Below are 23,779 nucleotides of genomic sequence, written 5' to 3' on the forward strand. Positions count from 1 at the left end.
ATGGTTCCAAAGGTTAATCAACACATTAAATTGAAATTAATTCTTGGTTGAGTTATTTTTCCTTATCAACAAACCATATCATTTGATTTCATCACATCACCTGTGTCCTACCTTATCATCTGCAGCAACAACCACTCCCTCTATCTCAGCTCAAATGTAGTCTGAGCACCTTTACGAATAGATTACCAAGTCTCTCCGTTTGAAACCCCCCCCCCCCCTGTCATTCGCTGAGAGGCTGCACACAGCCTCAGGCAACTGGAAAAGCGGCCCTCCGAGATCATGTCCAGAACCTGAAACCACCAAGGTCCATTTGAATTTCCTCTCAAAAATAGTCCACTTCCTGGATATTGTTCAGTCCGTCGTTGACGACATTCATCCCTTCGTCTGACACGAACGGGTCGCGCTGTTAAAAGTTTGCAGGGCGCACCATCATGGTGGTCATGGTCGCCATCAGATTGGGGCCCTTCCAGTAGTACCACTTAATGCCGTTGTAGCGAACCACGCTGGACGAGGCCGGGTAGTACACGCCGTTCAGGTTGGACGGTCCACAGGCCTCGAACCACCAACCTGGAGAGGACAGGTGTCAGAGGGTTCAATAGCATGAACGAATTGAATCCAACGCTCGTGAAACGTAACACCCGCATGCACGGCCGTAACTGGGCCGTAACTTTATACGGCTGCAGAAGGAAAATGAAATGCACTTCGGGGACGTTTACAAGGGGGCTGGATGGAAATGTTTTTAACGATAGAAGGTTTAAGGAGGGATAGATTGTGACAGACAGGAGTGTAGTAACACAAGCGGGGGGGGGGAAGCAGAACAGTACCTCCAGATGCGATCTGGGCGCACTTGCAGGTGCAGCGGTCGTTGTCTCTGTCCTTGGTGCTGAACGGGGTGCCGGGGTGGGTGAGGCTGTTGGTGCGGCCGGCCGTGCCGCTGAAGCCCTCTGCGTGAATGCTGGATTGAGGAGAGTTAGGAGCAGAGAGTTAGACTATTTAAACACCGGGGGAAAAAAAGGGGGGGGGGAATCTATTCATTATTCAAAGTTGCTCGCTTCTCTATTGCAGTCCCACTTGGTGATTTGGGTCAATTTATTTTTGCATAAAAGTATTGCCTAGTGAAGCTTTAACCCGAACCAAGCAAGTGTACAGACCGCTAATGTACACTTTGCTGCACCCTATAGCCGTTCCTTCATTCATTCTCACTGTCAAGGCTTCAGAAATCAATGGTAATCAAGTTATGTGTCACCTGTGAAACACCGCAATACATCACAGCCTTAAGTGTACGTTTGCAACACACAAACAAAGAGAAGAAGTCTTTCCCCCCAGGGTTGCCATACAACACTGCACTGGGAAAGCAAACAATAATCTAAAGAACTATTCATTATCCCCCCCCCCCCCCCCCACATTCTGATTTCTCAAACAACGCAAACAGTTTTGACAGAAATCTCTGCTCACGCGAAATACATTTGACTCCTTTATTTTCATAACCTAGCCCTGCAGTTATGTGTGTGCCATTGCTGGTTATTTGAAGAGAGCGGACGAGCTCGGAGGCCAGCCTTGCTGTCTGCCCTCTCCTCTCTGGCCTGTCATACTGTCTAGTTAGTGCTGGACTCTCTCCCGTGTGTTATGTTACATCTCCATAGCCCAGCCCCGGGCCATGCTGTCTGTGATGACTAAACGAGGGAGCTTCCTCCTGGATTTGTAAGTTCAGAGAGCAGGACCACACAGCATGGGGGGCACCAACGGGGAGTTTGACTTGACAGCGTCGGGACAGGAATAATGCTGGAATGGTGCAGAGGCTGTTAGAATATTTTATCTTCAGTCATAAGATCATCTTGAGACTGTATGGTTATTACAGACCACACACTGCCTGTGGAGACGATATGGGCTGTGTGGCCTCTGAAGAAAAATGAAGATTCCTGCATACAAAATTCACCTCGGTCTTTCATTGCCTGTTGATGGTTCGGCCGAATACTTTTATCACAACATTTCTCATGGCGTTTCCTTGGGGTGATTTAATGGTGATCTGGCTCGTCCCCAGAGCCATTCCGAGGAGGGCCTATGGTGTGCACACTACATATTTATCAGAGGTTCTGTGGACTGTGGTAGGCACATCCAGAACTCTTTCAATAAAGATGTCACCATTACCAGAGCATTTGCCCTACAAATGAATCCCAGACGTCCTAGTCCAAGTACTTCTCCATTACCACAGGGTATCCCTCTGGAGGCTGTTATAGAGAGCCAACGTGGAGCGTCACTTCCTGCTCCAGCACTGTACCAGAGATTTTCATCCGGCATTTATTTTAGAATTTACATTTTGAAAAAATGCTTATAAATAGTTTTACTTGTTCAAACCAAATGGTTCAGATATATTTAGAAACAGGAGAGACCGCATAACATTTCACTCGGACCAAAACGTAAAACAATTTGGGTTTAAAGAATTTTGTTGTTGTTGTTTTTTTAAGTTTTGGTCCGAGTGAAATGTTCTATGGTCTCTCCCAATTCTAAATATACATGTAGATAAATATAGTCTATGGGAAAATAAATTATGGAAGACAATCTCTGGTACAGCGCTGAAGCAGGAAGTGACGTTCACTTTGCCTCTCTATGGTTTACTATTGACTGTTGTATTAGGAGGGCCTACAACGGCTGTTCAGACTGCATCAAAGAAGAAAGTGTTGCTCCCGGGTTTAAGGCGAACGCCCAGTGAGTGCATTGGCAGCAGCTGACCGGAGGATCACTTTGGCTGAATAGTTCTGGCTTTTGGAGAGCCAATAAAACCTGCACAGAAAGCCATCACCCTCAGCAATGCCTAATAAAACTAAGGATACTCAACGAGCTAAGATAGAACATGATCTCAGTAGCTGGCTTTCAGAGGTGATTACATCCATGCAGGTGCCTGCGTGCACCTCACACAGCGTAGCCTACAGCGAAATTGCGAAACGTTCAGTTTTTCATTATAGCATCACGCTAATTATGGAGAACAAGGTCAGGCAAACGCAATTTGATGCCCGATTAGGTATCTTGGAAAGCATAGACCCACATATGATTATGATTTCTCATCTCAGGCTGAGAGCACATCAATCTCTCCATAAACCTCCAGAAAACAAGAGCAAATTCTAATTCACGTGAAATCGAAACCACACTTTGCGTTAAAATTTTGTTTTTCTATTTGGGGGGGAATGCATGGGTTCTGCACATGCACATCCTAATCTTATTAGTGAGTGCAGGGTCCCTGTGGAGATTAGTTTGCGTTGTCAGTTTTCTGGCAGGGCCAGGTTTTGCTGAACGGTCCTGTTATCCTCCGGTGGACGGGGTTACCCTCAGGGAGTTCCAGGGGCAGCGGTAGCCGTGGTGACGGCAAAGAAAAGTGGAAGCAGTAGAAAGTGGCGGCACGCCCTCCGCTGAGCTCATCGTTTTGATTGACATTTTTAAAAACAGGCCTATAGCGGCTCTTTAACTTTTGTGCTCGGTGATAAGAAAGCATAGAGAAAGAAGGGGGTGGGGGGGGGGGGGGGGGTTTCAACTGTCATAATGGTTTTTCTAATTTGTCATGGTATTTAGAGTTTTGCCCCCTAGAGGTAAAACGAAGACTGCGGGGTATTAGGACACTATTGCGATGATATGTCTTTCACAGTTTGAAGGACTTTTAAGAAAACTCTATAAGGAAATACAGCATTTCATCACGGGTTCCATTCATGTCAAAATTCTGATCGAGTTTAAGAAAGAGTTCAACTGGACGCCTGATTGTTTGAGCGTGTTTTCCGTGTCACGTAATGAATGCCATCAAACCCAGAGGCACTTTACTTCTTTATTAGCTCGATACTGTAAGTCACATGAGCAATTTGTAGGTATTTCATGCGGGTAGGTCACCTGTAGTTCCTGTCCTCTGCGTCTATGGAGAAGAGGTCGTAATGCGAGTACGCCTCGTTCCCCTCTCGGTCTTTCAGCTGGACATGCAGACTGTATTCCTGGGAGCTGGTCAGCTTGTGGATGATATCATTGCCCAGCCAGTGCTCCCCAGACGGCTCTCCAAATCCCTGGAACACGCACAAAGACAGAAACAATAGAACTGGAACACGCACAGACAGAAACAATAGAACAGGACAAATATTCTAACAAGGGGGGGGGGATTTTACCAGGGATCTGCCAAGTATTTATCTGGAAATGGCCCTCAATTTAAGAAGTCACATATATCATTATGATGGCCTAACACAGTCCGGTGAGTATTTATGAACTGACATTTTCTCTCCCAAAGTGAGGGAGCAGACAATTGAGACTTCAATTTGTAACAATATCCTATCAATGCACCGCCTAACTGCCTGATGGTAGATCCATTGTTTGTCTGAACTTTTACCTTGAAATATCCTTTAGTTTAGATCATAGTAGAGCAATCAGAGCCATGCGCAGTAGCATGACGACACATTTTACAGGGCGAGACAATGTTTTCCCCCCCTTTCCCTGTGCAAATATGTAGGAATGACATTTTAAAGAGGCAATCCAGGAGAAGGTACTTGTAAAACACTGAAACGGGTATAGAACAGGGAAATCTCAAGGCAATACATGAGTCTGTGTGAGTTTAAACCATGTTGACAGGTGGATCTACAGAGTAACATACAAATCATTTCACAAAGCCAACGTCAGCGTTAAATGAAAACAGATACAGCGCACCGTGGGTATGATGGAGTTGACAGAAATGTTTCGCGATGGGAGTGGACGTGGTCAGTCCAGTGGAAACTGATCATGAAATGAGGCGTTCTAGTCAAAGAGACAGCTGAAGAGGAGGGGGGGGCAAATGATGGCGTCCGTTAATGAATTTCACAGAGCGCTGTCAAGTGCCAAATGTCACGTGTCTGCCGGCCACAAGGGGGCGCGAAAGGTCAACCGTACGGTGAAAAGGCCAAATGATTTTGAGAGAGGGATCAAGATGAATATGTTAACTGTCAGTCATATCGATACGGATATGGCCTCGAAGACCTGATTACTTGCATTTTAAGATCCACAGATTATTTTAGATGGATACATTTCCCCCTTTGTTCCCCCAACATTGAATTGTTGCTCACTTTGTCCAGCCTGTGTTTGTTATTGGTCCTAAGTGAGAGAGTGAATATATAGCGAGAGTCTTGGAGTATATATCATGCAGCCTGCCGGCCTGGGTCCAACATTTGATCAACACTGGCCACAGATTTGGAGAATATGAAGTGTGGAGCAGGTCAGTGAAGCACTTTAGTACATACGTTATCTGCCACAGGGCCCCCGTGCTCCCACGCCCCAACTGCAGCCAAATATTTATCATCCACTTGGAAAAATATTGTTGTTGAATTTTAGTTATTCTTTATTTTAAAGCCCCCCCCCCCCCTCTCTCTCTCTCTCTTTCTGTCCACAATCACCATCCACTAACCATTCCATTTCCCAGTCAAGCTGTGCCAATTGATCTGAAAAAGGTACGAGATCAATCGCTCTGTTCAATCAAAAGTCCTAACCAGTCTCGCTCATTTGCATGGCGTGTAATTGAAGTAAATTGTGAAAAGCTTGCGAACAGGTTTTTGCTCTCTGCTGCGATTGCACAAAAGGAATATTGATTCTACGGAGAAAACTTTCTGATGTGCATCAGAGAAAGGCATTATCTAAATCTGAGTCCAAGCAAAACAAACAAAATCCAAAGGTGTGAAATTGTGCTTGGTTCAGCTCGAGCGCTGGAACAACTTCATAGTCTCCTGTGTGCGACTGTATGATATCCAGTCAGCGCTTGATGTCCAGGGCGAGATTTTGGATAGATCTGCTGTTACCTTCATCACCACAAATCCATTTCCCTAAGCTTCAAAGCATCGGGGATCTTGATGAGGATAAACACAGGTTCTGCGGGTGACTGAAGTGCATGACGTGTGTGTGTGTGTGTGTGTGTGTGTGTGTGTCTGTCTGTCTGTGTTTGTGTGTGTGTGGGAGTATGACAGGGAGAGGGAGCGAGCAGGTGCAATAACATGGGGGTGGTAGAGAGCACCCGGGCGGCCAAATACAACAACCGCAGGTCACCTGGGATCACAGTTCTCGCTGGTATCCCACGCCTCTCCATGCCAAACCACCCATGGACAGTTATTAGAACCTCCTGTCCAGTCCCGCGATCCAGATCCATTGTGCCTATACCGTGTCGTCATGCTACCTTCTGATGAGCGAACCTACCATTTTGTAGTCCCTCCACCCGCGGTGGAAGTCAACAGAGCCGTTTCTCCGATGCTGCAGCACTGTCCATCCCCCACCACTAGTCTTCATATCACAGAACACCTGCGGGAATCAAGCAAAAAATGGCGTGTAATTGAAGTAAATTGTGAAAAGCTTGCGAACAGGTTTTTGCTCTCTGCTGCGATTGCACAAAAGGAATATTGATTCTACGGAGAAAACTTTCTGATGTGCATCAGAGAAAGGCATTATCTAAATCTGAGTCCAAGCAAAACAAACAAAATCCAAAGGTCAGATGAGGCGGCAGCAGCTCAGGAGGTACAGTAGAGCTGCCATCTGGGAATCGGAAGGTCTGTCGAAGTGCCCTTGAGCAAGACACTCCTCACTGCTCCAGATGTGCAGTTATGTTAGGTTAACTTGTATTGTCCCCATGGGGAAATCCATCGTCTGCATTTGCCCCATCCTCTACTAGGAACCTTCCTAGAACTAGGAGCAGTGGGCAGCCGCAGTGGGCAGCCGCAGTGGGCAGCCGCAGTGCAGCGCCCGGGGACCAACTCCAGCTCCTTTGCCAGTGCCTTGATCAGGGCCACTGAACGGAGTATTAACCCTAACATACATGTCTTCTTTGATGGTGGGAGGAAACCCACACAAACACAGGGAGAACATGCAAACTCCACACAGAAAGGACCTGGGACGGACCGGGATTCGAAGCTGGGACTTTCTTGCTGTATGAGGCAACAGTGCTAACCACTGATCCACCGTGCCATCCCCAGGCGCATGGCTGCAGACACCATTGATGTGTGAATGTAAGCTTGAATGGGTGAAAAGACATACTGTGAAACGCTTTGAGCGATCGTCAGATCCGGAAAAAAGGCGCTAAATTCAATCCAAAAGGAATCACACCTTAAAGCGGCAGTCTGATCTCCAAGTGAAGAGAGAGGGAAGTGTGAAAGAACATCTCATGCCCTCAGGAAAGGAAAAAAACACCAGAGTTTTTCCGTTCGTTGAAGGCCGCCTTGGAAGCCTCAGAGAAAAGGGGGGAGCCCAACATTTCAGGGTGTCGTGCAATGATATGACCCAGGTGGGAAGGAAAAACTAACATGTCAGCACGCTCTGTTATCCCCTTGAGTGGGGGGCTGGGGTAGGAGGAATCTGCGTTTTTGGTTACACACACTGTTTTCTTTCTCCCTTGGCTGCACATTCGCCATACGTAGATAAGTTTTGGAAGGACAAAATCGTAATGAATTGCACCTATTCATCTCGTGACAGACCTTGAAATTTATACTTGTTAGGGGAATAGTTTTTACACATTTTAGACATTGAACTCGACATGTCTCCGCCTCCCTCGCGCATCGCGAGTATGTGAAATGTGTGAAAGGCTCCTTTGGGTGGTAAGATTAGATGTTTTTTGTGTCGGCGATCCTTTATTGAACAGCTGTATTCAGTCTGCATACCTGGTGGCCACAGGTTTGGTCTTTTATCCATTTAATCATGCACATTGTTTTGACATTCTGCTCATAGAGTCAGCTCAGATTGTAGCCGTATTGACAGTGAGATTTGTTACTCTAACCATCACTGCGACTTGTAATTCTGGCCATTACTCTTGAGACATCATTTATTTATTTAGGGTTAGGGTGAGTTTGTTTCTCAACTGGCGGTACAAATAATTGATTTGCTTGGTGGGTTGCTCGGCTACTCTCCCATTCACCAAACAGTGTCCTGGCTCAGGAGTCCGAGGGTGCTCCACGGCTGACGCATACATGCTGGTGGCTGGACAGCATCCCAGGAGACCTCCGTATTTCAACATCTCCACTGGCTATTTTCCGCTGGAACCGAGATGGTTTCCAGCCCTTTCCTGGAATAGGACGGCTAAATCCAGGTCAAATGGCGCTCATGTCTTTTACCTCAGAAAACAGAGTTGATTAGCGATATGCCGATTCTTCTCTGTTCATTAATTAAGGCAGCGCCATCGAAAAAAACAAAAAAAGCAGAGCCTTGAAATCGAATTCGCGATTTAAATCATTTCCCAAATGTCATCGTTAATATTGATTTCCACTAGATCCATATTTATTATCTATCCAAATCCACTTACTATTGGACAGCAAGCAATCATTTAGGGCCAACTCTATTACAATAAAATGCAGGAATACAGTGTACTGAGGCATTATATGACTTTAAGAAGATATTGTCGTGGTTATGGTAATTTGTCAGGGGGTTTACGGAGACAAAAGACTGATTTCTCAATATGTGTTAGAGTCATGCATTTGACTTTATGAGCCCCGTGCGTGCTTAGCTTTCAGAGCAGGCTGTTATCTCTCCTCATCATGTGTGCCTGGCATGATGAAGAGGATGTTGAAGGATTTGTGCCTGTCGCCCTGGCAACGTCAATACCTGTCAACAAGAATATAATGAGGATTATTTTCAGCTGCAAAGCATTTGCATTATTGCGCCAGTTAAAAAAGGAGAAAGCTGTTAGAAACTTTTGTCGCACATCGGCACCCCCACACAGCCTTAGTAACGATAGATAACTTCACTTGTTAAAATAACTTTTTTTGGTTTGTCTCTCTTTTGATATTTCCACTCTGGCCAACTCTGCCTCCCACACAAATGATGTGCTCTTTGTCTCCTGTCCAACTCTGAGAAAGCCTATTCTCTGCAATGAAAATAGGGCAATTTGAGTCTTCTCCACTTGTATGCAGCCACCCAGGCACGCTGGAATTAGATGGCATAGATAGAGTGAAAGCACTAACTTGCATCTATGGAAACATGCATTGGCCCCAGCTGGCAGGAAACACATGCCACCAATGCCAGACACCTGGCTGCATTGCCCACAGGAAATGAATAGGAGTACGGTAATAACGAGGGGCGACAGAGGCAGTAGGAGATGGTGCCAGCCAGCAAACTATAGAGTGAAAGTAATGAATAACAAAAAGGCAATTTCACTGCTATCTTTTGTTTTTTCTCCATTAAGTTCTGACAGTGAAGATCCCAAGAATGGTAATTTTGATTCAGAGAAAGGATACCCTGATGGTATATATATATATGCCATGGTTGGGTTAGCAAGGGCCATATGTCTCTTCAGGTCAGCGGAGGTGCCTCTCTTAAGCCATTCTGCCTTAGCATTCGACTGCTCAGTGCTCACCCTGGAGCCTGCGGGCCACAATGCTTCTGTTGCTTATGACTGTATCTCTCTGTATAAACCCACCATGACATTTCAATCAATCTCTATGCCAGAAAAAAAAGAATCCCTGTAGAATACCATCACACCAGAAGAGCTTGTCCTGCCAGAGTTTACTGTGGTCCAGAAAAAATGATAACGGCTCTGAATGTCAATACAGAAGTGTGTGTATAGCTTCACATTACCTAGTTGGGAATAGACAGTAAAATCAATAAAAACTGAAGATGACCCTATTATTGCTAGATAAGACAGTGGGATAAAATGTCTTGCAGCAAAAGTTTCACCATGCGTGATGCCAGACTCAAGTAGGTGATATTTAGGAGAAGGCCAATGACCTTTCGAGCCTTAGTACCTTGACAGTCTGAGTAGAGTTGTCTTAGTACCTTGACAGTCTAGGTAGAGTTGTCTTAGTACCTTGACAGTCTGGGTAGAGTTGTCTTAGTACCTTGACAGTCTATGTAGAGTTGAGCCTTAGTACCTTGACAGTCTGAGTAGAGTTGTCTTAGTACCTTGACAGTCTGAGTAGAGTTGTCTTAGTACCTTGACAGTCTGAGTAGAGTTGTCTTAGTACCTTGACAGTCTGAGTAGAGTTGTCTTAGTACCTTGACAGTCTGAGTAGAGTTGTCTTAGTACCTTGACAGTCTGGGTAGAGTTGTGTAGTACCTTGGCAGTCTGGGTGTTGTCTTAGTACCTTGACAGTCTGAGTAGAGTTGTCTTAGTACCTTGACAGTCTGGGTAGAGTTGTCTTAGTACATTGACAGTCTAGGTAGAGTTGAGCCTTAGTACCTTGACAGTCTGAGTAGAGTTGTCTTAGTACCTTGGCAGTCTGGGTAGAGTTGGATCTTAGTACCTTGACAGTCTGAGTAGAGTTGTGGAGACGTAAGCTGTATATGCCGTTCTCTGTCACTCCAGATCGCAGGATCTCCGCACAGTCCCTGAAGCTCAGCGGCTCCTCCTTGGGCACAGTGGAGATTTCTGGAACAACATGCAGGCACATGGTGACGGATGGCAACCTTATGGATTTTGCCCAATCCCAACCACATCTGAGTTCCCTGGGTTAATGAAGGGAACCTTCATTTGAACCTTTGCGATATTAAAAAAGAAAAGAAAAGTAAAATACTTGTTTTATCAACCTAAATCACAAGGTTGGGCTACAATAGACAAGAGTGTCCCATTCACCGTTGCCAGTGCCTTGATCTGGGGCACTGACAGGAGTAACCTTAACATACATGTGTCTTTGTCAACAGCGCTCCATCCACAGAAAACTGAACTCAGCTAAGTTGGCTATTTTGCCTCTCTCATCGCTGACTGTGGTAGGATCTGCTGGTATAAAGCAACTGACAGACCGGCCACGTTGGCAAACATGAGCATGCTGTGTGCATGCTGACACATGACGTGCATTCTGTGTATTGGAGTTCAATCAGTTTTCAAACAGTTACCTCTTGCTGCCATTAGGAGCTGCCGACATGCAAAATCGCCTACAGTAGCAGAGTGCAGCCCTCAAAAACACTTCGGTCAGTACATACGTAATAGCCACAACACCAGTTAGGATGGAACTGTGGCTCAGTGGTAAGCACTCTTGCTTCATAGCAAGAAGGTCCTGGGTTCGAACCCCGGTCCGTTCTGTGTGGAGTTTGCATGTTCTCGCCGTGTTCGTGTGAGTTTCTTCCCACCATCAGAAACATGTATGGTAGGGTTAGCTACTCCTGTCAGTGTGTGTGTGTGGCACTAGCAATCAAACTGGAGTTCAAAGGCACAGCAGTTGAAAATTGCCATCTGGCTAACACTGGCACATTGAAAGTCCCTAAAATAAAATAAATTGTGTCTTTCCATGGCAAAGTTTGAACTTTAAGGTTGGAGCTTCACAAAAAATCGAGAGGAAAATTAATAATTAGGGTACAGCAGGTGCATTCTCATATCTCGACTAATATGACCATGAGTGATGAACGGTGTGAGAATTACCATAGAAACCAAACTCACAAACCACAAAATAACTTCAATAAATTAAATCATTCCATAGGAATTCAGAAAACCGAATTTAAACACAGAGAGAACACACAGAATAACACAGGTGTCAGAGGGAGCGAGGGAGAGAGCGGAACAAACTAACGTTAAGTAGTTGGCTACGGCCACTAGGGGGGTCGGGGGGTCGGTGAACCCTCTCAACCAACGCCAACTTCGCCCATGTGTCTATCGTTTTTCCTTACACTTTATATCACGATGAAATGATTTGCTCATACCATTGCAGTGGTTGACCATAGCCAGCAGCTGTTGCACAGTGTCTGTGAGCAGGGCCTGCTGCCTCTGTAGTGCGGTGCTGTTGTGTGTGGAGCTGCCCAGCTCTCCCTGCAGCTGGCTGACCAGCCCGCTCTGCCGCTCCAGAAGCTCCTGGAGCTGCTGCTTCTCACTCTGCAGGCCCGCCAGCTCCCTCCCGTACCGGGCCTCCAGCGCCAACAACCGCTCTTCCAGAAAACTGTCAAATACAAACAGATTTACATGGCAAAAAATTCATTTAGTCAAGTATCGAGTTATGAAAATAAGTGAAAAATTCTGCCGATGAGGTGTGATAAATTCACTTCTTTCCAGCGCATTTAGACAATATCTTGAAACGAGGAGCGTGAGCTCCCTTATTCCAAGATAGCTTGGCTTGTTTCAACAATATTCCTGTGCCAGGGATTTTTGTTTTGTTTTGATCTTTCAGTTAGTTTTTAGGTCACAGTTTATTTGGACATTCCATTGCTGATACTCAACAATTAATAATGCGTCACTAAAAACTGTAGGCTATGACTTTCAAATGATACTAGATACTAAAGTAGTCTATCCGTAATGTATGGGCTAGGGTTAATATTAGCGCCAGGGTTAGGCTAAGGTCATGGTTAGGGTTACGTCTGTAATCTCTTGAGACAGACTTTCGAGAAAAATATTTTCTTAACCGATGGGTTCCCAGATTGCAGTCTGTGGAGGCGCGCGTTAGGCACTTTGTTGAATCTACTTTTTCTTCCCAGTTTGTCAGATTGGCCTATACAAATAAGGTGTTGCCTATTCCAACAATAGCCTTCAAACGGAGGGAGCATGATTGGAACCCAGTGGCAGATGTCTTCATTTGCTTTCAGGAAAATAAAACCTGAAGACTCATATGACATGAATCGCTCAGACGCATATTGTTTGTGATGTAGGAGGGAGGAGACGTAAAGAGAGAAGATCGAAGGCGAGGGGATGGGGGGGTTCGGGGGGGGTGGAGAGAGAGCAGGACTGCTGCTGACCAGCCATCCATTCAGAACCCACCTTCCACAGTGGAGGCTACACAAACAAATGCACATTTCCTCACAGGCTGGCTGAGGTCAGCATGACTTATGTGTGACAGACTCATTGGGCTAACAGCACAGAAACACCTGTACAGCAGCCACGCTCACAGATGGGCTTGCATGCTCGGCCTCTCCATCATAGCCACGAGGCACCCATCTGACTGTGTGTGTGTGTGTGTGTGTGTGTGTGTGTGTGTGTGTGTGTGTGTGTGTGTGTGTGCATGTGTGTGTGTTTGTGCACACAGGCTCCACACCCCCAGCTCCAAATGAACACCATAAATCCCAGCACACTGATCTTTATGGGTCTGACTAACGACTCTGCAGCAGTTATTTATTGAAACAATCCCTCCACCCAGATTGAACGAGCTACTTTTCAGCCCATGTACTCACACACACACACACACACACACACACACACACACACACACACACACACACACACACACACACTCGCACACTCGCTAGACTAAACATGTATCCTTGGGTCTTTTAAGCACGAACTCTGCATCAGTTCAAATACATTTTAAGGGCATCTTCTATTTCGAATTCGCTTCGTGTTGGAGCAGCACGCTCGATAAATGTACAAGGCGAGGCTTAACAGATTGTTCTCCTCTGCGTCGTTTTTTAACGTCGAGGCGCACTGAAAGTTTAGAGCGGTGGTGTAATCCGATGTGCTTGCCAATGTTTAAACAGTTAGGGGCTTTGACAGAGCAAATACAGCAATTTGGATTGCGTTGCATTACGGGTATTCAAACTGTTGTGCTTATGACCACATAATATTTATTGCTACAAAGATAAACTGCTATTAGATTATGCTCTCTGTCACCGCAGTGCGCTACACTTCCTGCCACTCTTCCAACTACACGAGTGTTTTGCATGTACTTCCTATGAAAACAAACATTGCTCTCTCCTCCCTTCAGCTGGCAGTGGTTCAAAGCTGGCTCCGTGCCCCGGCCGGCGGAGCAGCAGCAGCAGTAGCCCCTCACCACCACCGCTCCAGTGCTTATTTCTCCTCGACTCGCGCCCAGCTGCCTTTGGGGGGGGGGGGGGGGCGGGGGGACAATCTACGCTGACCCCCGTCATCTCCTCCCGTGTCCCGTCATGGCGTTTGCCCCCTCGCGAAGATGTATTCATTTATTGACATGTCATGGCCGTGTCACGGACATGAAGGACGAGGGCCACGGGGGCCGAGCGCGGGCCAGATGTGTAACAGGTGGCGGGGGGCTGGGGGCGCTGTGTTCGCTACAGATGGATGGAATGATAAACAGCCAGATACAAAGAGAGAAAACACGCTCTCCCCTCACGCCGCCCAGCGACCTGTCCTTAACCCCCGTGTGTGTCGCCGGCCCCAATCTGACCCTGTGTTCCTAGAGAGAAGAATGGGAAATGCCTCCTCACGCGCCCATTCATCCATCCATCCATACATCCATACATCCATACATCCACACACACAAACACATACATAAACACACACTCACATACATAAACACACAGCAGCTCATGATCATAAAGTGCAGTGCACTGGTTCACTGCTTATTTTGAGCAACGCGCAATATCCTTTTATAGTCGGTGTTGAAATTATTACTCTGCTACCGGTACTAAGCCTCCACTATACTGTACTGTGGAATTGACTGCTTTAATAATAATCTGCAACAATAAATGTATGCTGTTTTATATGACTTCAGACTTGGTGGCAGAGAATGTGAAATATGTATATATTATGGAATAATATTACATCTGCGGTTTGGTGTCTGGTAGATCCTTCCTGGGAAACATCCTCTGGTGCACAGGAAATGATGCGTTTTATGTTTCCAGCAGGAGCAACTGTTAGAATAAGTAGATCAAGAAAGCTCAGCAGGCCAACAATATAACAATAGAGAGAAAAGGAGCTTATTGGATACTTAATCACAAAGCAGAGTGCATGTGTCACTGAGACACTTTAACAAACAATGCAACTTCCCCGGTTTATGTGTGAAGATGTACATTGTTTGTTAAATTGTCTCAGTTCCATGTACTCTACTTTGTGATTAAACTTGCTACAAGTATCCAAGAAGCAAATGTTTTCTCTATTGTTAGAATGAGTAGACGGTAGTTACTGTAGCATGCAGTGATAGCCATCATGGACCATAGACTGTATTCACCTTATGTAGGAGAGGCCGTCTTGCTTGAGAGACTAACAGGACATGTAAATACAATCGGAAGTTCTGATTGTATTTACACTTCCTGTGACTCATAAGCCTCATAATGTGAGTTAAACTAGGTTTGACCAGGTGAGTCAGACCAGTTTGAGCAGGTAAAACAGCCGGCGTTTTGAACAGGAAGTCGTGATACAATGGGTCAAGTGTGCGGCGCTACATAAGGTGAATAAAAGAGATGGATGGAGTGAGTGTGACATCACCCAATGGTTTGTGGACTCTCATTCTAAAGCCTCTAGTTTGGCATTTTGGCCGCTGCCATCTGGGTTCTCGCTCGCGCGATACGGTGCAAGACCAGGGGTTTCCCACAGAGCCACGCAGCGTTGCCTGCTATTGGTCAAATCACGTCCAAAACATAGTCTTTTTTTATCGTCTATTTTACTCTAAACAGGTGAGTTATATAAAAATGCAGCCCCCGTACTACACAGTTGACATGAAAAGTGAAATTAGCAATAGAACCAAAAACCCTTTTTTAGGTACCAGGATGTTTATTCCTGCTGTAAACTTGGGCATTTTAACATGATGGGGAATGGGGATTGACTCCCTGTTGGAGCCAACCTCAAGTGGCCATTCGAGGACCGTTTTTCTAGCCCCAATGATAGGCACCATGGCTGACCAGACAAAGAAAAGAGCGCCACAGACAGAAACTCAAACTTCATCAATAGAAAAACAAAAGAAGACATCACAGTACGATACACGCACATGTTGAGTGATCTGTGGAAAGTGCAGAAATTAGACCCCAAAAAAAAAGATTCACAGATACCCACTTTCTCTTTCATAATGATAACAAACAATAGTGGATCTGAACTTTGAATTCCACCAGGGATTTGCACATTACTTCTGAGATGAGTTTTGGTCAAACGTCTTGGTGCCTTCAATATCTTGAATGCATCTGTAGCCAATTTTTCAAAACAGTGTGGGTGTGTTCACCTGTTTTTGTCATTGAGGCTTGAGATCTCCTGAGTCTGCTGGAGAATGTGTTTCTCCAGCCGGTTGGTGAACAGTGAGTACTCAAGCAGCTGGATCTCCAGGCGACTTGTCTGGTTCAACACCTGTAGATAGGTAAGAACAGAGGAATGCATTATGTATGGGTAGAAGCATGAAGGGTATGGCTAGACAGACGCATGGGGATAAAATGCATGAGACATAATCTGCAGTTTGATCTCACAATAATAAAAATAGAAAAACGTAAAGGATAAGTTCACCCAAAAATGAAAATCCAGTCATTATCTACGCACCCTCATGTGTTTGAAAGTTGGTCACCATTTACTTCAATGGGAAACTCCTCAAATATTTTGTGGACTGACTAAACAACTTCACCCGCCCTTGCACCGGCATGAGTTAATTTTAAATTTTGGGTGAACTTATCCTTTAAGCAGTAATTATCTCATAATATGCACCGCCCTGTGCCATGTTTTCAAGTATCAGATAAAACAAAAAGTTGAACAAAGCAGTGTCGATATTTGTACAGGTTGAGATTTCATGCATCATAAGGTCTTTGTAGAGAGGGAAAGAAAGCACTGGGATGATAAAACACCCCAATCTGTCAAAACAGGTTGATGGCATGATTGAAGACACATCTGTGTTGTGGAACGCAACTTTTATGTTTTAATTGGCTTGTTGTCAGTCACCTAGCTCAACTCATTGTATCAATCAGACTTTATGGAACTGGAACCAAATACCAGCTGTCTCAATGCAGCGGTCACCACCTTTGGATCTGAGTCAGCCAGTTACATCCAGTGGGCTAGCTTTGTGAGGCCAATGCGGAAGTAACTTAATCCGTCATTATTTCGAATGGCCTGAAGGGGGGCGACTCCACTGGCTTGTTTTTACAAGTCCGCTTCCATGGAAGTGAATGGGGATGTGACCCTACTTCTCACTTGATCTATGGCCCCAGTAGCCACTTTCCTAATGGGTTTATGGCCTCAATCGGTTTCAAGTCTTCTTCAATACAGCATGTCAATTAAGGTTCCATTTAGAGTAAAATAGACTATTAAAAAGACTATGTTTTGGGGCGTGACTGACAGCTTGCCTGTCCAGTGATAACGCAGCTCGCCGATCACAGACCAAATAGAAAAAAACATCACATGGATGCAACTGGGACGTATCATCAGTGATGTACCCTGGGGTCATAGGATGTTTCGGGTACTGCAACATCATACACCCTCGCCCAGGTGACCCAGCCGGGGTTGATCAAGCCCCGACTTACGTCCCAGTAGCTACCCACGGTCAGCCCTCTTAGGGAAAGACAGGGCCACTCAATCCGCTGCTCTGGAACTACTCTGGCGGACCGGGAGGCTCTGGCACGTGGAGGGACTGGGCTCTGTGGGCTCCTCCTACGTCTCACCAGGTCCAGGACCTGTGCGTTGCACCAGACTCCCCCAGTCCCAACATTTCATTCCGGTATGATGTTTCTTGGGCCGTGGTGGTACTGCAGGCTCCACTTGTGGCTTGAATGGCCCTCCTAAAAGGCCTCTCGTGGATTTGTTGGGCTTCTTCCTCACGGAAGACACAGGCTGGGGCCCTAACCCATACTGCTCCCGGGTGCCGTCTACATTCCGGCTGTCAATAGCAAGACCAATAGCAAGCCGCACTGCAGCTCTTCTCGCCCAAATTAACGTCACTTCTGGCTCCACATAACCAAGATGGCGACCTCGAGGTTTCAAAACGCGAGTCCAAAAAGGGTGCCGTCACGGTGGCTACGTCCATATCTTTATACAGTCATGGTTAATTGCCTACTCATCAATTTGTTTGCCGGTGACATCATTTGTCACGACCCTGCATTTATTGATTTGGATTGGCTTCAAACGCCTCCTCTCTCTCAGGTTCACTCGGCCGCTTCCCGACCGGCTCACCTGGGTCTCGACGTCCGTCAGTTTGCGGGTCTGCTCCGCCGATTGGCTGAGGAGGTTGGTCCCCATCTCCAGCATGGCGGCCGTCTGGGTGTGGACGGCGTTCCTCTTCATTTCGTCCATCCCGGTGCGCACATTCTCCTGGATGTAGTTCTCCAGCTGTAAGAGAAGGATCAAACGCACACACTATATTACTCAGGATGTCAGATTTAGCTGGGTTCTTTTATTCATATCGAAACAGATCATGTCCTTATGTTCAATGACAGCTTGATGCAGTGCGTAAAGCGGCAACCTTAAAAGCGAAGCTGCGCGCGCCATTCATCTCTTTGCCACCCCGCTACTCTCAGGTGCTGTGATGGACCCCATGCCTCCCAGCATCCCTAAAGGCACTGGTAATGTCTCACCATCTATCCATCCATCGATCCATCCCTCCAGCTCGTGGTTTCGCTTCAGGGAAACATCAACCTCACATTAATAATCCCTCATAATGTTGGAAGTCTAATGGCATTTCAGAAAGCACATAGAGAGAGAACATGATTGTGCACTGGACTTTAGGGGACAGTCGTATTATATAGGCTCTAATCAATCACCCATAGACAGAAGCATGGAGGAAACTCATATGTTATAGCGGGGCTAAAAATAGACCGCCATCCATCTTGCTTCAATAAACAGATTTTCTTATTAATGTGGCCGTTTTGAGCTAAGGGCGCTCAGGCATCTTAGTTAAAACCTTTCCCTGTCATGAGCGATGGAGTTTGGTTGGACGTTTAGCAGGCGGCAGCCTGTTCCTCGCAATAACGCAAAGCAGAATATTGGAAGGAACATTAATATGTATGCCTGTTCTGGGGGAGAAAAGATCAGACTTGACTCGTTAAATCCCATGACTGGAAAATGATGAAGCCTCCGAGGAGAAAATATTCAAATCGATCCGGCTAATGAGTAAAAATCGAAAAGGATTCAAATGAGATGATTTGTTTGTTTTTTCTCTATGAAAACGCCCATTTCAGAGAAGAATGGAATTATGATAATGCATGACCACAAGAGAAGGCTTTCCTTTCTACACTTCTGTAGAAAATACTGATCCCAAATCGTTTGCTTGGTGGTAATCTCTTTCTCTCTTTGTCTCTCACTCCCTCTTGATGTCTCTGTCTCTTCCTCTCTCTCTCTCTCTCCCTCACTCACTAACTCTTTCTTTCTTTCTTGCAAACTCTCCCTCTCCATCTCTCTCGCTCCATAAAACCCATCTTGCACATTTTGCTACTTTAGGGCACTCGAGACGGCGGGAGAAATCCCTCCATAACGGAGGTTGTGAAGAGATTACCAGCGGATTAGCCAAAGCTCCAAAGGAAGAACCAGAGGAGCATGCATCATAATCAGCCTTATTCAAGCCGCTATCAGCCGCCTGTCCGTGGTGTTCCTAATACAGCCTCCTATGATAGCGCTCAGTCCAGAGGTCTTGATACACCCCATCTCCAACTGCCAACGCATGGGCCAAACAGAAGATCTCATTGCAGCTCTTGTCAGAAGCTGCACTAACGCTGCCAGATAAATCGCATTTGGGATGTAGCATCATTCTGGCTCGACTCGTGGTGTCTCCGAGGGACAGAAGGGGGGATCAGTGCTGAGGAGATCATGGGCTTTGTATCACTTGATATCTTAATTGTGGAGCCAATAGACGCTTTTCTTCTCAGTTCCAATTACAGGCGATGGGAAAAGCATGTGCTGGGTGTTCCTGGCGTAAAGACGACAGCATAATGGGGCCGAGGAGGCACATCAGGACGATGACGGGCCGTGCGAGTAATGAATGGCTTTCTACGAGACTGCGGACCTGATTGATGTGTCAGCGCGCGACACCATGCAAATCCACTTATCACCGCAAATGAACGGGGTCGCGACCTTAAGATGCATCAAAGTCAAGCCAGCGGGTCGTTCAAGAATGTCCGAGAGGGAGCGAGGGGGGGGGGGGGGGGGGGCGTGTTGGAGTGGAAGGAGGAGGGATGGACAGAGATGGAGATTAATCAGATAATGTGGAGGGGGAGGGGAGGGGTAATGTGATTTAGTGGCGCTATGAAATATTACCGGGCCAGGGAATCGGGTCGTCAAGAGTAGCCCGGCCACCTTGATCTCTTTGCAATATGACAGCATTAGCATAATCCAGTACACGCAGGCTCCCTAAAAGCAGGAAGTAAAACACACTCACTTCCCCTCTGCCCATGATGCACCCCTGAGGGCAGCCCAGAGTGGAGGGGACTAGACGGAGGCTGCGTGGGGGTTTGAACTAAAGAAAACAAACACGGGTTTCTTCTTGGAAACACCAGAGATGGAACCTGGAACATTGTAGTACATGCAGGCCTGTAGCCCTCGTCCACTTGGAGATTCCTTTGAGGAACACGGTGGATTTAGTGTGAGCATGCATACGTTTGCGCGCGCGTGTGTGTGTGTGTGTTTTTATTTCAAAGGGGTTTGGGTCGAAGGCTCACAGTGGTCAAAGCATCGCAGGGGAGCTTGGAGTGGGTTTGAAGAAAGTTTATCATAGACATATACACACACACACACACACACACACATACACATACACACACTTCTGCCTTAAGCTGTCCCTCATGCAAGCTCTTCCCCGCACATTATGCAGAGATCCATAATTAGCCTCGCTAGGTGTTGAAAAGGCTCTTCCATGCAGGGTCAAAGGTCGCTATTCTCTTGTGCATATCAGAAACTGGCTCTCCATGTTCATGCTATGTTTATGGAGAAATCCCACCAACACTGAGGTTATTTATGCATCGCTTTGGCCTGCTGGGTGGAAGGTGTTGAAAGATCTGATCTCCGTGTCCAGACGTTACGGAGAGAAACAGAGCTGGATGTGCATGTCAGCTGAGCGTTTTCTGTACATGGAAGGAATTAAACTGCCTCTTGTCAACCTCCCTGACAGATCCTATCACAAGAGAGAGAGGTAGAGAGACTACAGGGCTGCAGAGAACGTGCTTAAGATGAGTGATGTTATTCTAATCTGCTGTTGCGTTAAGCTTTAGGCCATGCTTTAGAGCTGGGCTCTTCAACTGGCGGCCGGTGGGCTGGATATGGCCTGTAATTGATTTTTCCCCTGGCCTTTTGATTAATTCACATGAACTGAGTGAAAAACATTTCATCCATTATATTTCATTGGACATTCACCTCTCCTGACAATCAGAGGAGAAATCTAGCTCTGATCTTTGTCTGAACCAAGGTTCGACACAGGATATCTGGTATGCTGTGTCTGGTTTCCTAACCCTCCCGAAACATTGGAAGATGCATCGGAGCTTCACAGATTTTCTCATCCGTTTGATATTTGCAAACACAGGAGCTTCGCTTCATTATGTCTTTCAACATTGGATAATATAACTTTAACGTCCCGATCAGGACAGCTGATGGTATTGCCAGACAATGGAAAACCTTTGAGCACTTTTTTTTTATTAATCTTTTCTTTGTATAGTTGTCAACACATTATGCATTGTATTATAATACTTTTTTTTCACCAAACACACACAAAAACAAACAAGCAGACAAACAATACCCTCCACCCACACACATCCCTACTCTCTCATAAATATAAAGCGTATGGCACTGTCAGCCATACATTTCAATGGTACCTCTAATAAAGAAAATAAATGTGTAAACAGAAAATAACATTAAAACAACATTTTCAAAAGAAACCTGCCTTCCCTTTTAGCACTTTTAGCACGAGGCAATAGCGTAGCAACGTTCTGGTTTTAAATTGTCAACTTGGGTCGTTTTTGTTTTGTTTTTTTGTCTCACCGGCCATTTCCTCATCCAAACTCCAAACTTTCGCTTTTCTTTGGTAAAATAGTGTAAACTACTAAACATCTGCCTCCTGCCTCTCCATGGTCATGTGAGTTGTTGTTGCCTACAGAAGCGCCGTCGATTTGAGAGAAGAAATCCGATTAAGTTTGTCCTTGTATGTGTGCGATGCGCCCTGATTTTAAAATCGGTTACGATGGTAAAACTCCCGTAATGAAATGAAAACGAATGTAACGAAAACTGGCCCCTCAAAAAATTTCAATTATATGGCCCCAATTGAATAACCTTGGAGAGTAGATGCATGGAAGTGGAGATAGCAAAACGGTATAGACAGGAAGAGGAATTCAAATCTAGAAATCAACTTACACGCCCTTACAGTAGTTGGCCAATCTAAACACACACATGCGTAGCCAGCCTGAGGATTTAGTAGTGTATAACATAAATACTCTGCCTGAAAGAGATGCAGACAAGAATGGGAGAGGAGGGTGGAGAAGGCGGGTGGTGTTTCAGTCAGTCTGGCCCAGACAATAGCACACCACCGATGCTGTACCCTGATATGACCTTTGCAATGAAAACACTATTGTGAAGCCACTCTTAATCGCATCATTGCAGTTTAGTCATTCATAATCAGGGAGAAATGGCACTGCAAAGGCCAACGGCCCCGAGACCAGACATGCTCAAATGTGTCTGCCGGAGATAAACACATGTTCCGTTGAGGAAACATCGTTATCTTTTTATGCTAGTGGAGTTTAGCGCAGGGGCTTTCTGCAGACTTCAGCTTATTAATGGGCTAAAACATGTGCGAAGTTTCTTCATGTGTCGTACTTGTTGCCGTTGCCAACACCACTTTAGAAGGTTTAACGCTCTGAGACACATTTGGCTTGTCTTAGTTAGCAAACTTTTTTCATCTCATCTCTCTCCCCTCTCATGCAACAGGGATTTCTGGCATCCCAGTGGTCTTAAATATAGACATGTGCACACACACACACACACACACACACACACACGTGCGTGCACGCGCACACACACACATCACATGCTGTCATGGAGCCAGATACACCGAGCATCCAGGAAAGCCCAGCTGAGCACCGAGCTTATCAATCATGAAGGCCATGTCTGTCAACAGATGTCAGATAGCGTAGTTCGTGACCACCATGTATTTTTCAACACTCCACTTGATGGTCTGTACCGGCTCAAATGTGACTGATGAGAGTGAGGAGGACAAGGGGAAAGACAGGGCGATGCCAAGAGGGAGACCCAGAATGGCCAGATGCCAGAGGAGAAAGTGGAGATAGTAAAAACGGTATAGTCATCTCATTGGAGTTTGCATCAACTCTTCAGTCCGAGTCACTCTTCAGTCTCACTGTCCAGGTTGTGTCAACACAGTGTCAAACGCCTTACCTTCTGCAGCCACAGGGTGTTATTCTCCGTGGCGCTCTCCAGACTCTCCAGCTTCCGCTCCTGCCAGGAAGGCCTGGGCGTCTGGGCCTTGGCCTGCTCCGGGCGGCCCGTCCCGGGGTCGGCCTGCGGGGGCGAGTCCCCCTGCAGGGTGTTGGTGACCTGGAAGTCCTTGGGGGGGCGGCAGTGCTCCACCTCGGGCAGGACGAAGGTGTAGCTGCAGGGGCCGTGCTGCACGCGGTGCCGCTGCCGCTCCGAGCCGATGGCGGCGGCCAGCAGGTAGGTGAGGCTCAGGGCCAGCAGGCGGCCCATGGCAGGGAGGGGGGCGAGGGGAGGACGGGGAGGAGGGGGGGCGCTCCACCTGGCAAGTGTGTGTCAGGTAAGTTTCCGCTTCCGAGTCGCTCCTTTTCTCTCTCTTCCCCGCCTCTCGCTAAATTGTCCCGCAAGACTCCGATCGTCCTTTTCTTTTTCCACCTCTCTTCTCAATCCAACTCCCCGCTGCGCCGCCCTCTGTTTTATCGCTTTCTCCTCTCCTCTTTTGGCTGGAGCTCCTCTTTGCTGTAACTCTATTGCAACAGGGGCATCCAGCGGTCTTCCTCAACGCAGTTCCTGCTCACCCGCTGTTCCTCACGAGGGAGGACAGAGAACACACACAACAGGAAAAGGGGGAATTGCTTCCTCTATTGTAATTCCAGGTTTCAGCCGGTGCAGGTCAGTCCAGGAAAACCCCAACAGCAAGCCTCCCTCCCACCATTTATCTCTCTTCTGAAGAACTGCTGGAGTCCCACGCGCTGGAGAGTTGGAGGAGAAGGGAGGAGGAGTGGAGTAGAGAGCGGCCCGCTGAAATGGTAATGCTCTTAAAGTAGTGAGAACGGTGTA

General features: G+C 46.5%; 1 protein-coding gene across 1 annotated transcript; it reads right to left on the reverse strand.

Moving 5' to 3' along the window:
* Positions 1-406: 406 nt before the first annotated feature.
* angpt2b (angiopoietin 2b) lies at positions 407-23,212 on the reverse strand (the record flags this gene model as incomplete). Its single annotated transcript, XM_083646342.1, has 9 exons — positions 407-567; positions 825-955; positions 3,874-4,040; positions 6,181-6,282; positions 10,206-10,330; positions 11,596-11,828; positions 15,786-15,907; positions 17,711-17,866; positions 22,904-23,212. 9 exons carry the CDS (start codon positions 23,210-23,212, stop codon positions 407-409), a joined length of 1,506 nt encoding a protein of 501 aa, XP_083502468.1.
* Between the last annotated feature and the right edge of the window lie 567 nt (positions 23,213-23,779).

Source organism: Poromitra crassiceps (assembly GCF_964638095.1).
Source record: "Poromitra crassiceps genome assembly, chromosome: 11".
Lineage (NCBI taxonomy): Eukaryota > Metazoa > Chordata > Actinopteri > Beryciformes > Melamphaidae > Poromitra > Poromitra crassiceps.